Below are 16,257 nucleotides of genomic sequence, written 5' to 3'. Positions count from 1 at the left end.
GGCGTAAAAATGATGTTACGAAACATCACAGCGCATCTGTAATGTTGTTTTGCTGAGTGTGTGCTTTCTTAATACAAATATCAATGTGCAAATTTAAATTATGTGCTTATTTAAATGAAATATGATTCCCATAGCTCTCAAGGATAAAATGAATTATAATGGAATTGAAATTATATATTAGAAAATAGAATTTATTCGTCATTTTATTCACTGTTTATTCCACAACCCCGGCCTAAAGAGATCTCAGTCTGTCCAGAGACATCCCTCTATTATATGTCTCTGGTCTGTCTTTACCACATTAAAAACTTTATTATAAGTGCGATCATTTTTGGATACCGATCCCGATGTATTTTCATAGTATTTATTTTGTGTGGTAACTGTATGTATTCAAAGTACAGTGTTATACACTCATCAACATGTAATGTATATGCTAGTTATCGAAACTCCGCCTCTCAAAATTCAGAAGACAGTTTTTAAATAACTGTTCGAAGTATCTTTGCAAATGAGGTCAAAGGTCAAGGTCAGGTGGACTGTCACGCTGGTAATTTCTAATAAAAACTTATGACAAACGAATAGCACAGACTAACCTTAAATGTCAAAAATAAGCTGTATATCGGCTCTATATACTATTTTGAAAAATACGTCAAAGGTCGAGTTCAAAGGTCAAGAGGTCGGTAATCATTGTATTTTACAAAAGCCATTGGACAAAGCAATACATGTGCAAAATATCAAATCCATACGTCGTACAGTTTTCGAGATATAAGGTGTGACGGACGGATGGACGGACGGACAGACAGACAGACAGACAGACCTCGGGTAAAGTGATCCCTAAGTGTCGCTCTGCTCTGTAATACCTTATTACAAAAATTCAATAAAACGCGGTATCTGCTTGGTCTATAGAGACTCAGGTGACTGAAAGAAGAAAACGTAGTATCCTATTTACTGAACAAAAATGGCTTTAAGAGCACTTAAAAAGTACAAAACTTGCGAAAAGGAGATTCAAACTTAAGACTTTTTTCCAATTGAAAGTGGGCCCGAATTTTAAAGTTTGAGTTTATTTTTAAAAGTTATGATTACTTGGATGAATAAATCTTCATATTTCCCTCCTGATCAGGCAATACATGTAAATTGTTTATGATGATAATACCGAATACTGAATCAAGAAGCAGGTCTTTATTGCGAAATGTTGATAAAGAGTTCTTTTTAAGTGTTAAGATTCTACTCTTCTTAAATAAAAATACATGGCATGCATTTTTTCTACTTCTAACGATGATTCCGAAAGATCAATGCAATGCTCAAATTTTTTTTTAACCTTGTGGGAAATCTGAGATTTTAAGGTACAAATGATATAATTATCTGTTGTTAAGACAAGTTACCCTAGATCAGTAGCATCGTTTACAAAAAAGTACTGAAGCAAATGTCGATAGGAAAAGGCAGGTCTTTATTGCGAAATGTTACTAAAGACATGGTAGTTCAGCTAGTAGGAACGCTGGATATGAAACATGATATGTAGTATGAAAGGGGAGGACTCCTCCCTTTTATAGTCTTGATGTTTATTTATATATAAATATTTACATTCAACATGTATTTTGCTTATAAAGTGTCAGAAAAGCTACGGCATTCAAAACAGAATATTTACATTTGAAAATGTTTTCCCTTATATAACACTATTGAAAGCAACGCGTATCTATATCCGTATAAACACGGGTTCCTCGCGTCATAAACGTTCGACGTAATTTCTCAGTGATGTCATAAAGGGTCGACGCGCAAACAATGGATCAAATACATGCCGTTGAGTTTGAAAAATAAAACATTTCACGCGTTAAAGATTATAATCAGGAAAATATAAAATATGAATAAGTCATAAATGTAAATATAAGTAATAATGTATCATTTTTAAACATCTATCGGATATAAATACGGGTTGGTACGAGATCAAATTTACCATAAAGCCCTTCGGGCTTTATGGAATTTGATCTCGTGACCAACCCGTATTTATATCCCGATAGATGTTTAAAAATGATACATTATTTCTTAAATAACACAGACAGGGGGTCAAAAGGTTAAAGTATGCGTTTTATTTTGACGTCACAAACGTTGAACACCCTGGAAGCGCAACGTCATAAGCGAAAATCAAAATTTGCGCTCACATTGAACAGAAACTGTTGCAACGGCTCTTCCATTAATTATAACTTACCCGAAGGATAATACAGGGGTTTTGAAATATAAATCACATTTGCAGTGAAGGCAAGAAGTTAAAAAAATGTAAATATAAGCATTGAATCATTATTTTTTTAAAAAGATATAGTCTAATAACTGCAACGGTGTGTGCAAACAAATTTTTATAACGCGCTAAAAAATAATCATGATTCAATGCTTAAATGGCTGTAATGCACGTTCTCCAGAAAAAGGGATAATTCATAGCGATAAGACAATGGTTTTCAACTTGTTTGACAGGACTAGTGTATTGAATGGTTCAATAACATATATGATTATATTCCCAGGTCGGTTATACGGTTTTATGAAAATGGATTGATGGAGGAGGATCCGGGAGGGGTATACTCTCCTCTAAGCCAGATTTTTTTAAATTGAATATAAACATGTATGGTGGGTGTTGTTGCATTCTGGAAGTCTTTTTTTAACATCAAACAAATTAGCATTTTAAAATAAACAGATAAAAAAGGATTTTTTGTTCTGTTTAAGGGGAGGTGGGATTGCACCCAACCCATTCCCTATATATTTCCGCTGGTCTTGATTCGAATGAGATGTTCAAGATACATGTATCTTTTTAATTCGATCGAGTCTAATGTAGCAGAGAGTGTTACGTAGTGCTAAGTGTCTAGAGAGAGAGATACGGTTTTATTTCCTTCAATTCTTCCGACTTCCCGAGATTGACCTTCCTCTAGAGGAGAAATTAGTATTTTTAAGCGCTAAGCGCAGCGCAAAGCGCTTTCTGTCATCTTAAATCTACTTCCGTTCGCGATCCAGCGCCACTATCCAAGTTAGATAACTCCACTGGGTTTTCTAAAAATATGCAACTGGAAATCCCCGACTCTCTTTCGGCTATTTTAGTGTAATACTGAGTTACGTGCAGTTGTAATAATAGGAGTCAATTAGTAAGGTAAAGATATGCATGTACATTGTACGAAAATCCAGTAGATAATTAGTAGATAAGGGCGGTTCTTATGCTTATCTCTAAACATTGTAGTTCATTTAAAATCGTGTCGGCATATCTATGGCGCAAATACTTAATTGAAAACGGTTTATTATATGTCATGTACATGTAATGTAGTGATTGAATGAGTACATATTTTTAAAACTCAGATGGGATTTTAATAATTATTTAAAACTCAAACTGGAATTGGGTTATTTAGTAGAAAATTTCGCATAAAATTTATTTACAATGTACTTACATATGTACGTTCTATATAACTTATATCCATATAAACTATTATTTCTTCTTCTAGACCCGTATTTCAGACAATGTAACTAAAAACAAGTCTTCCTATTATCACCCTTGCACCATGCAGAGAGTTATCAATGAAATGGATTTTCGCATCTCAGTATCAATTAGTAACAGACTGGAATGCTGTACTCTATACTTGTAATATGGGTAAAAAATATGATGTAAATAATTCGCAAGGAAAGGCAGTTTGCGGCTGTACTTACATGTAGGGCACGTGGCGGCTGTGTTTTCAACGAATCAGTCAAATAGAAAAACTAATTTTTTCGGTATATTGTGCTTTAAAATTGTGTGTGCAGTGCGCCAATGCGCAAAATGCAAAAACCTTAATTAAACGTTCTTAGCAATGGACAGGAAAGCGCGGATGAAATGTTAAGCAAACAGTGTAATACTTGTATTAGGAAACTAGGAAGAAATAGTTTATGTAAAGATGTGCGCGTGTTTGCCGTTTTGACTGCTAAGCAACTTAATAAGGACTACATAAAAACAGAATAAAACAATGTTGTATACCTTCATGAAGATTTATTAATACTTGAGATTAATATACTGTATTTTCTATTTGGGCTGTTGAATTATTTATCATGGAAATATCAGAAAAATTACGGGCAATTATTTTCAGTATTCCTTTTCAACTGTCACAACAGTGCTGTGGATATTTTTTTCCTCTAAACACGTTTTGCATGGTAGTTAAAATCATACATAAACAAATATATACATTTGTGGTATCTCTCTATTATATAAACATTCAGACAGCAAATATCTTCATACCTGTATGAAGTTTTTCGAAGGTCATAGGTCATTACGTGACCTAATCACACAGCGCAGTAATATCTACATAAAAAGACTTACTCCACTAAGCAATATAGCATGTTTTTCATGCATAAAAATGTACAAAATACGCAAGTAAAATAATAATCATTTTATTTACAATGTAAACGAGCATTTAATACAGTTTTTGATCGGTTTTACATAGAGAATAGAAAACTACATGTTATAAGTTCCACGTCTGAGCTGCATAGTCTCAACGTTTACCCTTATTTTTCTCGCAGACCTCTGAATGCTATAATTTTTTTTCATTAAACTTTACTCACAATAAATTTGAAAATCTGTTGAAAAATATCAATGTAATGCAATCACGCCACAAACAGCTGACAAACACTGCACTTTGGAAGTTCGGTAGGCACACCTCCATCATCGAGATCGTTGTGACGTTGTCTTAACAATGTAAGCTGCTAGCTGTCGCCAGTGTCTCCACGTCAACATCATAAATTAATAAATATGCCTTACTAAAATCGTAGATTTTATGTTTTTGATCAAATTTTGTACTTGATTTCAAGTTATCTGGTCCGGACAAGTGTCTCCATCCATCCCTTTCCGACCGAAATTCCTCCAACTTTTTATTATCAAACATCGGACGTGTTTCTTGTGTTTTTTAACATCGAATATGGGTTCTCATGAATACAAAAATTCCCAGACACCAATATGCTCACTATAATTGATCACAAGTAGCCTTTCACAGAATATTCCCTTCAAAACAGAATCTTTTGCCTGATGAATTTGAAGCGTAACCGCTTTTCAAGCCGATTTACACCTAGCGTAATTTGTCAAAATCTACGACGTACAGTTAGTGCAATATTTATATTCGATTACATTCTATTGTCCGTCTCAAATGTATATATAAGTAATAAATAACAAGTTTAAAAACTTCAATGGGAATTGAAGTGGGTCGGTACGTGATCAAATCTTCTGAGAAGGCCTTCGGCCTTCACAGGATTTGATCACGTGACCGACCCACTTCAATTCCCATTGAAGTTTTTAAACTTGTTATTTATTTCTTAAGTAAAGAATGGTGTAAAGCATCAAACGTCCTTAAAAAATATTGAGGCATTTTAAAGTAATATTTACAAATCAGATATACATATTGTGAGATCAACAGAAAAGACAATTTTTTGTTGCAAATACATTATAAATCATGTATATGATTATCAGAGATAAAAGGATAGCACCGAATGTTTTATCATCAAACGAAGAAGACAAATATAATATCTTTATACTCCAAATGTATATTTACCAATTATCTCTGACAAAAGGACGTTAACTCTACGGGTGCTCATTTCATTGACATAGAGTTTTGTCAAAAGCGCGATGAATGTATAATACACAGCTGTAGCATATTCAAAACAAAATGTAATATATACATGTAGTCTAAGCATTATTTATCATTAATAAATACTGGACACTTGTAGCGATTGTGTAAATATCTTACACACTCCATTAATGTATTTCTTGTAAAATCCTTTCAATAAAACGTACATGTGTATTTATAAATCGCTTATGAATATGAAAAAAGAGATATACTAGTAAAAAGAATTTAGTGAGAATACTAGTATTCGATGTTTTTGAGATGTTTTATTCGTATGTTATCAATCAGGAAATACTTATCGACGCAATAAACAAATAGCATCTTTATTTTCCGAGTGCAGTTTCTAAAATTAAAGCACAGTCACTAACAGCCAATCTTCAATTTGAAACACTCGTAAACACGGAATGAATTTATTATTAAAAATTATCACCAGAACATTTTAGCTGTCGGTGTTGCACATAAATGAGAGAAATTTCAGCGATATTTTCAATTGTTCGAAATTATTTAGAAATATACATTTTCCAGCAAATGTATAGCTACATTTATAGTCTAAATTTGGTCGAAAAACTCGTCGACCATCCCCCTCCAATAAATTGCTATTTATACGCAAAGCTACTTCTTATAGACTCCTATAAGGAGATGGAGAAAGAAAATATGTTTACATGTATTTTTTTCTATTCTTTTTTTCATAAAGTCCGAGAAATACATTGCTGTTTGGACAGGAGTAAATATCTGCCATTTAATTTGTATATATTGTTTTTTTTTAAGAAACGGAGAAATATTTTCATACAATTTCTTGTGTGTGAAATTGATTGACCTTTTGACAAAAGAAGAAAATGTAAAATGCTTAAAATAAAAAGGCATAAGACAATGTTGAATTTCATATCCCAACGGGAAAGAGGGTGTTGCAGAAACTCGTGATTATTCCCTATATCGAGAAGGACATTTAAATACCACGACGCATGAAGAGTGATGTGCTACGCAGACGACTTAATTTATACGACGGGTATGCCCAGCTTGTTATAACAAAACATTTAACATTACGTTTATTTCTTGCATAGTTTTTCCTAACATAGACTGGCGACTTGTAAGTAAACTTTTTTTCACATCTATGGTCACTGTCGCCAATTTGCACGAGAAAAGTTAGAACGATAAAAAGCAAAATTAATGGCAAGTGCACCTCGCACATCATTTTGAAAGATGTACTGTAGACAGCGTGCGTTAATATTTTTCAATATATATAAAAATGTGTCCAATAATCACGCTGTCGATGCAATATCCAAGAAATTCCATTGAGTCATTTCAATTGTAGTTGTTTCAAATCAAATCTGAGCCACTAATTAACAGAACAATAATGAAACGAAATGCGTATGAAAAATTAAATTATTTAAAATGATAGTACTTTATTTTTTAAGACATCGCCACTAGATAATTACATTAGATATATATCTTATTACTTTTAGATCACAATATCAAGGAAAACAATTTAATTCTGCATGCATTTAAAATATTACCCGTTAATTTTCTGACATTCTCTCCCTCTCTCTTTCTCTCTCAAGAGATTTGTTACATTGTACTTCCATTATATAAAAAAAAATATGCATATAGATACCAGCCATTCTGGGATTCGAACCCATTCTCAGGTAAAACAATCTTTGCATAGAGTCCACACTCTTTACCACTAGACCAGCTCCGACAGTGAAGTATTATGTGCTATTTTATGTGGACATTTTGCATTTCGGATGGATTATAATTTTTATTCGATTTTTGTGATTTTCAAAAATATGCCTCTTTGAAACAAAAATCGGAAATGGCAGTTTTGAAGAAAAATCCCGTCTCTTTATGCGTAATCAAATTCATTCTGTTTCAAGGAGGCAATTTTTCAGAAAAATGGGGATTCCCTATTTGAAAAACAGAATACTTGACTTATTTTGCTATGTGACTAATTTATAATTCATTTAATGGCAAATTGGAAGTCGATATGCAGTTTCTAAATATTGTTCTACATTGTGCTGTATATACCGTTGTATCTGAAAAAAATTTAAGACCGTTTTCTGTTACTTAAAATTTTTCTTTTAAACTGCTACAACTTGAGGGAAATTAACAAAAGAACTGCAACACCCTCTTTTCATGACTCACAGGTTTGATTATGTATTTAACAACTGTGCTCGCCCTAGCGAAGCCGCACTGTCAAGATATTGCTTAAATTCCAATACAACAGGCAATTTAAATTCAAAGTAATTCTGAATGAATTTCAAATTGCAACATGCTTAGCGCTCCCCAGTACTTTCAGTACTTTGATTTTTTAAAGATTTGATGTTTCTTTGATCTGTATCTAAACGCCTATTTCATAGTATAGGTCATCTGTAAAATATGTTCTGAATACATAGTAATTCAGATTAGCAATGAAATACATGTACCCTAAACAGTGCATAGGTGGGGTATATCCAGGGTTGTCGTTCCTTGACACTAAGTGTGAAAACGGTAAAAATCGGGGGGGGGGGGGGGGGGGTAGAGACATGCTGTTCACTTCCACAAAAAGAAGTCTTTATTGCTTGGTTAGAAGGACCATTCAAGAATTCGGTAACAAGTAAACAGGAGACTCTAATTAAAGATTAGCTCATTAATTATAAACATCCCTACATATGTGTTCAGAATCCTTTATGATAATGTCCAAGGAGTTCCTATTAACTCTGGCTAGACTACTTCGAGACTCTATGAGACTGTTAATGGAAAACTTAAATTATTCACGGAAGTATAGCCAGGAAGTAGAGCTGCATTGACTGACACTAGATACATGATATAAAGAAAAATTATATGATGATGCAGTTTTCATCGCTGTACACTGTTTCTCTCCAGGATCTTCAATCATTAGTCATGTTTTTATACCATTTATTACATTTTCAACCCTTGAAATACTGTAATTTATTTATTGAATAAAAGTGATATTCTGACACAGTGTGAAAGGGTATCAAAATGGTATTCTCACAGTGTGAGAATAGCATAAGTGCGGCAAAACTCTCGATTTTCCTTTCCTTCACGAAGAGTGTTTTAAAAAAATCCCTGGCCTTTTATAAAGAGAGTAAATGAACCATCGTGACAGAAACTAAAACTGCCAAAGTTTCTCCAAATATGTTGTTAAAAATCCATGCTTATAACGCTTTTCAATCTTTCAATCGCTTAGCCATGACGTCTCAACCGCTCAACTATGACGTCACAGCCTATGACACTGTGTTACGAAAAGACAGAGGCAAAGGGAAAATCAAAGAAAATGTAATAAATAGAAAATTCAATGTTTTGTAGATGAATATGGAATTTATTTCACGAGTGGGACAGGATTTTTTTAAAAATATTTTTCACTCTTGCTTCGCACTCGTGAAAATATCAAAAAATCCTGTCCCACTCGTGAAATAAATTCCATATTCATCTACAAAACATTGAATATCCTCGCTATCTTAAATAATCTCTCCATTGGCACCCGTAAATAAGTGTATATGTAGACATTTTTGAACCAATTATTTATGGAGATATCATCCAAGAGTAGATAGAGAAAATGGCTAACACAAGTTGTGCGGATATCCTAATTTTAAATCCAGTGTTTCAAGTAAAATGTAAAAAAAAAAAAAAAAAAAAAAAAAAAAAAAAAAAAAGGAGGAAAGTAAAATGTAAAAATATAAAATGTTATAATCGCACTTTGTTATAATTTGCGTTGTTACAGTCCAGTGTAGTAATGGTTTTATTATTTACTATGCATTAATTTTTTGAATTATTAAACCATTCCATTGATGTTGTACATACATTTATATTGGTAAGAGCTTATGTGCAATGCAAATACTTTTCGTTGATTGAGTTAATAAATACAGTTAGATAGCAACCTTGCAGAATTAATACAAGTATAAAACAGTGCGTTAACCTGGATGATATGTAGGTGTTAAAGCATAGACGATTGGGTAGAATAGACTAATTGGTGTTACGCAAGATATGTTAATTAGCTACATAATGTAACTTTGCTTGTACATGCCTTACAGAAAATTTCGGTTGAAACATGGCCATATAGTACATACTTTATTTAGGTGGGGTTGGGGGTTGGTGGGATGTATTGATTTCTGTTTAAAGCATGAAATCTATACGATAAACTGGCCAACACACATACTATGTACAATCACTTGCGGCTCTCGCCCCCCTCCCTTTGTAACCAAAACTATTCATAAGATTAATCAATTAATTGCATTAATTTTACATAAAGTATAGCTAAAATAGGTCGAAAAAAATGTTCCTAAGGACTTCCGGGGGTTTCGCCCGCTGGGCCCCACCACAGACCCCGAACTTTTTGCCCTCCCCCTTCAAGAAACATGGATCCGCCACTGACACTTATCATACAGATATATTCTTTATAAGATTTATAGTGTCATTATATATTTTTACAAAGTAAACAAACCGAAACAGTTTTTGATATAATTTGGAAAGTGCTTAGTGCATTTGGATGTATTTGCATCTGGACTATGTGTACATGAACCATGCGACTTTTTCTACGATATCCACCCCCTTTTCCCTCCCCCACCATTCCCCTATTGATTAAAGGTAATGGCATAACAATTTGGGGATAAAATGAGCCTTTTATGTTCACAGGTGCGTCCTAGTCCTCACATGAAGTAGCCTTTTCGGGGTTTTGTTACCTCCTTTCTTTTTCAGAATATGTGTCTATTTCTTTGAATTTTTCACTTTTTGGAAAACTTTCATGTCCTTTAACATATACTTTTATAACCCGCCTCCCCCGTTCTATCAAATCTTAATGGTCACCTGAGCACCATGAGTTTAATTGGCTATTAGAAATTCTGTCCCACCTGGGACTAGAACAGCCCTGGACTCATGAGACATAGATTTTACATTCTAATGGGATTCTATCTTCATTATGACATGAAGTTAGTCTCATTGATGCTCAAGATTATAGGGACGATTTTCAAAATGCTCGAGCTTTTGGGGATAAAAATTTCATAATTTAGTAAACAGCTCATAGCTTAATATTGCCATCATGCATACAGTCCGCTAGTCCAGCAAAAATAAGATTTTATGGGGTAATCTGTACAATATATTTTTAATATACAACAACCAATTTATATTTATCCAGATCCTGAATTCTGAAAGCATTACCAGTCAACTACTTGTAGAAGGTTCAGTCTGCCTGCTTAAAAATATGGAAAGTTTCTTTTCACTATAGCTGAAAGACCAACTCCTTCCCCATATCTCCCCTTTCCATGGAACAAGAATTGGGCCTTTTTGACTTTGTTTTATGATTTTGTTTTTCAATAAATATGGGAGAACAATGCACCAAAGTAGGGATGGGGTCAATACACACACCATCCCCTTGGACATCTCATGTTCTACTTTTAGCCCTCCTGTCCTTTCTTTGGACCACTTTCAAAAACGCTTGGTGGCGTTTAAAGTCAAACAATGAAGCCCAAAGACTTTGACGGTAACTTAAATTGAGCATCATGGCGTTTCTTTGGCTGTGAGTAACTATACATGTATCCTTATAATTAAACCAGTTGTGTGCAGTACCTTTTAATTTGCAACAGACAGTCAGAGAAGAGAGAACGGGAATTCGATGGTACTTCACCACTATGCTTCAAGACCTCGACTTTGTGGACGACATTGCCCTTCAATCATCAACAATGAACCATCTTCAATCCAAGACGACAAAACTGGAAGACAACTCAGCAAAAGTTGGGATGAAGCTGAATGCCAAGAAGTGTAAAGTGATGAAGATAAACAACAAGAGTGAATCCAGCCTGATAGTCGGAAGCAGTGAAACCGAAGAGGTGGACAGCTTCACTTACCTAGGCGCCAATGTCACCAAGGATGGGTGAAGGTACTGCTGACATCAGGAAGAGGATAGAGTTGGCTGGCGCATCCTTCAGGAGGCTAGCCAACATCTAGAAGGCCACATACATTAGTAGAAAGATCAGTCTCAAGAGCCTTGTCCTCTCTGTATTGTTATACGGATGTGAGACTTGGAAGCTACCAAGTCAGAGGAAAAGAAGATTGACATCTTTCAGACTAAGTGCCTCAGAAGGATTCTCAAGGTCAGATGGCAGCAGCATATCTCTAACAAGACAGTTCTGGAGATGACGGGAGCAGAAAGCATCAGTGGCGAGGTGAGGAGGAGGAGATGGTATTGGATCGGCCATGTACTGAGAAAGGATCCAACAGATGACTGTGTTGTGGCCCTCGGGTGGACGTCTGAGGGGAGAAGGAAGCGAGACCGCCCCAAGACAACATGGCGGCGGATGGTGAAGGTGAAGCGTTGATGCAGGCTAGAAGTCTTGGAACACGGCACGCCGTGCAGCCTCGGACCGGCCCCAGTATAAGAGAGATGTCAGGCCTTGTGTGCCTTCTGGCACGGAGAGAATTAAGGTTAAGGTAAGGATCTTTTGTATTCTTTACAAACGAAACCTATGTGGATTTTCACACGTGGTCGGGTATAAATTATATAAAATACTCGTACTTCTATTCATAGTTTACCGATAGATTAGAGCGAGTTAGGAAAGAAGGGGCTCCTTCAAGTCCCCAAAACAATAGACGATTTCAATAAATTTAAAAATAAGTTACCGGTGATGATTTGCTGATTAAATACAGGAAACTGCAGGCGCGGGTCCGGAATTTTATTTCTTGGGAAGAGGGGTCCACCCCAGTCAAAAAATTCCCAACCCAGAATTTTCTAGACAAGCGAAAAAAAAAAGTAAAGTCCATTCCCAAACGTGAAAAAAAAAAACAAACCTTTTCGTGCTGCTGCTGGTGGTGTCCACGTTTTTCAGAGGTGGGGGTAGGGTGGGGTTCCAAAGTCATTTTTATTTGCTTAGTACATGTATACACATTTAAAAATAATAAATCTACGTTTTCCAGGGGGGGGGGGGGGGTGGTCCGGAACCCCCTAGATGTGCACATGAACTATGAGCAAGCAGCTTGTGAAAACGAAATAAGGATGGAGGAGCCATGTCGCCCTAAAGACGTCATCATAATAAAAAGGAAATTAAGAGAGTTTGTGATCTCGCCCTCAATGACAGAAGTGATAGCGTTATACTAGTGCCGACAGTGATGCATATGATGAATTAGTCCCCCCCCCCCCCTCCACGGCTGATTATTTAACCTTGCTCGTGCGTTGTTAATCTATTAAGAGTCATTCTATCGATCTTTTACAATAATATATCAGACTTTTGTGATTCCATGACATATTATGGAATTCGTCGAAACTCTTTCATCCCCTCTATCAATTTATAATTTTTATAGATGCATGTATCCCATTATAATTCTTTGTGCACATGTACACCTGACCAAGAGCAATAATGTATTGATAATGTAAATATTCATTTATGCACAAATTTAAACAGTTGTTCTATTTAAAACATTGCAAAGAATTTAACAGTATTGTTTAGTACATATAATGCATTTGATAAATTTGAAAAATTCAATTTAAATAAATTTATGTACTTTTAATATATTCTTTTCAATAAAAATATGCAAATTATACACTTTTATAAATAATATTTTAAAAATATGAGTAGATTATCTCTTAATTGGAGTAAAACATGATTAAATCTTCTGAAAATAATACTCGATTTAATTGATTTATAACAATGATCAATAAATAAAAAATGTATGAAAAAAATTAAATACAGTTATTAAGTGTCAACAAGGTCAGATAATTGTAGAGGTAATTGGAAAAGGTTATAATAATCAATGAAAGCGCGCCAAAATTATACTCAATATTAAGACATTTTTATTAAATAAAAATTATATCGTTCTCTCTCTTTCGGTAAAATACAATTGCATCTTTGTGTTAATATGCTGTAAGATGTTTGTCTTTTGCAATAAAGAAAATGAACTGGAAAATAATTTAAAAAACACACATTTATGAATTTTGAGGATTTGAAAGTAGGTAAACTGGTAAATGTATAATGTCTGAACTGCATGCAAAGTCCCATCTTGAAAATTGTAAAGACCCCCCCCCCCCATTTGTGATTCTACATCCCACAAATAGAGTCTGTTTTTTAGAGATAAATTTTCTCATAATAAGGTGGTTAAAAAATCTTAATATTTGACGATCCCATGCTAATAATATTTATACCAGGGAATTTTCTACAGTTTTGCCATCGATTTTTCTCAATGGAAACAAAACTATTTGTGTCAATAACCATTGATTTCTACGCTATGAATTGAGTTCCAGTAGATATATTTGGATTTCCACTAATTAAAAAAGAATGTTGTCAGACGATCATCAAACAAGATTTAAAAACTAAGAACGGAATTCCTATCTGTGACGTAAGGGCGGGTACCTGTTCTGGGGAAGCGTGACGTATCGGGGTTGTATACACAAAACGACCACGCAGAGTGATAGCGCGATCGATAGAGATTACACTTTACGACAATTTCGATTTGTGACGTCATGGATGCTGGGATGAATATTCAATATCGAGTCTGCCATTTTGGATCCATAATAGGAAAAAGCGATTTGACCATATTGTAAAATTCTTTACCCTTTTTAACGGCCTTTTCGGGTTCTTGGACCGATCCTAACCATGAGGGAGTGATGAGGACCAGACTGTGGGGAATTTGGGGGATCGTCTTGGGCTTAATTTTGCCCGGGAACAGCTTCAGTTACGGCTATCCCCAAGATTCAGTGTATCCGTTAGGAACAGTTGGTATGTATGTCAAACGAGAGAGAGATTTATATTATTTAAAATCATAAAAACGAGTGATAGGCCAGAAAGGTAAATTTTTATACGAGATAAGAGTGTTCCCGACGAGCACCTGTTGAATGAAGATATTCAGGGGAAATGTCAAAAGACCATGCAGTATGTTGTACAAATAAAATTACCGTATGGATTCTTACTATGAGGCCATATTGAGTAAAACACTTCTGTTTGTAAAATAAATATATATACAAATCATAGGGGAAAATTGTTATATGACATTAATTTATTTCAAATTATAGGTAGAATTTCATAAAAAAGTTTTAATATTGTCATATATATACAAGTACACAAAATACATTATGGTCTTTGCATGTGGTATTCATCATGTTCATACTGTGCATTTATTTGTTGTATGATTCTGAAGAAAAGGGAATAGAACTGTTTTTAGACATAATTGATAATTAAAGGAAGTGCTTCATGCTTCTTAGAGTCTACCCCCTGTACATGAAGAAGAAAAAAAAGGTGTCTGTCAAATAATTACAGTTGAACTTAGGTATCTTGAACACCGATATCTCAAATACCATGGATATGTCGAAGTCATCAAGAAGTCCCAATCATGTTTTCTCTCTGTAATAGTGATGTAATTTATCTTCAATATCTTGAACCGTTGGATATATCTCAAAGTTTTTTCTTGGTCCCGTTGAGATCGAAATAATGAAGTTTGACTGTAATATGAAGAGAGATCATTAGAATTGTAAAGAAGTGTTCAAGATATACATGATATAATTACAATTACTGCATGTATTCGAAACTGTGACAGAGAAAATAGCATTGTACTTATATACATGTCTTTTTAAAGTTTCAACATGTTCAAGTGGGGTGAATTAAAGCTAACAATTTTCAACTTTGGGAGATTGGATTAGGTTGATCGAGGGAGGGGTATATTAAGGGAAAATACAGAAATTTTGAAGTAAGGGTGAAAGAAAAGAACAAGAAATAAAGAGAAAATTTAATGAATCAGGGCTCTTGATTGTCTACATTTACATGGGCCATTCAAAGGTCCCATTCCCAATTCAAAAAAGGTACAATTTTCCCCAATTGAAGGTGCTCATTTTCCCAGTAAACACTCTCTCCAAGATTTAAGAACATACAGTAAGATACATAAACTTTAAGACTGAACTTTTTATCATACAGGGTTCAAAATTCACTATATACAACTCACAAAATGCGAGTTAGAATATCCAAATTGCGAGTTAAAAATTTTGTTACTCACAAAAAAATGCGAGTTGATTTTTTTTTTAATGTAAATTTCACCTGGGAAAAAAATATCCGTTTCAATCCAGTTTTAATCTTTCTCTCTTTAGTTACTGTTTATATCTGTCATTTTTAAATGAACGACCATGTGCCATGTCCGATGATCTTGTCGAAAAATTTTTAGAAGATGGATAGATGGCTGCATCGGCATTTTTTTTCTTAAAAAGCTTTCATTTTAAAATTGAGAGTTGTGTTTTGAAATTGCGAGTTCATTTTTCTGGTACTCACAATTATTTGCGAGTTGTAATTTTAGGGAGTTTCTACCCCAGTCATATTCCTCTAATAAACAGAAAAAAAAATTATGTTTATTAATAATAAACACCAGAAACCCATTAATGTACAATGATTTTAAATAAATGTATAATAATTTTCCCAAAATTCCCTAAGAGATTGCTAATTTTCCCAAATTTTATGGCCAAGGTCCCAGTCCCAAAGTCAGGTGTGAGAGGTCTATGAATGAAGCTTGTGAAAGATGGGGAGAAAAGCACCCCTTTCCTTACATACTCATGAAGACAAACAAAATGTACACTACTCCAAAATTCACAATTATAACCACATGCAGGTTCATCAGAGGTGATACGTCCTGTATAAATTGGAAAACTCTTAGTCATTTTACCAGCTTTTCGTAAATGGCCTGTTGCAGG

At 34.4% G+C, this 16,257-nt stretch overlaps 2 protein-coding genes across 2 annotated transcripts in view; both read left to right on the top strand.

Moving 5' to 3' along the window:
* The first annotated feature begins 10,918 nt into the window (after nucleotides 1-10,918).
* On the top strand, nucleotides 10,919-11,914 carry LOC133188116 (uncharacterized). Its single transcript, XM_061323496.1, has 3 exons — nucleotides 10,919-10,939; nucleotides 11,183-11,469; nucleotides 11,680-11,914. The coding sequence occupies exons 1-3, from the start codon at nucleotides 10,919-10,921 to the stop codon at nucleotides 11,912-11,914; spliced, it is 543 nt and encodes a 180-aa protein (XP_061179480.1).
* Nucleotides 11,915-13,969: 2,055 nt separating this feature from the next.
* LOC133188398 (receptor-type tyrosine-protein phosphatase N2-like) overlaps nucleotides 13,970-16,257 on the top strand; it is a 107,580-nt gene continuing 105,292 nt past the window's right edge. The window contains exon 1 of the mRNA XM_061323797.1: nucleotides 13,970-14,305. Coding sequence (XP_061179781.1) covers nucleotides 14,194-14,305 — 112 coding nt within the window. The 5' untranslated portion in view covers nucleotides 13,970-14,193. The remainder of the gene's footprint in view (nucleotides 14,306-16,257) is intronic.

Source organism: Saccostrea echinata, unplaced genomic scaffold, assembly GCF_033153115.1.
Source record: "Saccostrea echinata isolate AGI-Se365-2 ecotype Australia unplaced genomic scaffold, CSIRO_AGI_Sech_v1 ptg000016l, whole genome shotgun sequence".
NCBI classification, from domain to species: Eukaryota; Metazoa; Mollusca; class Bivalvia; order Ostreida; family Ostreidae; genus Saccostrea; species Saccostrea echinata.
This window is presented reverse-complemented; position numbering and strand designations above follow the sequence as displayed.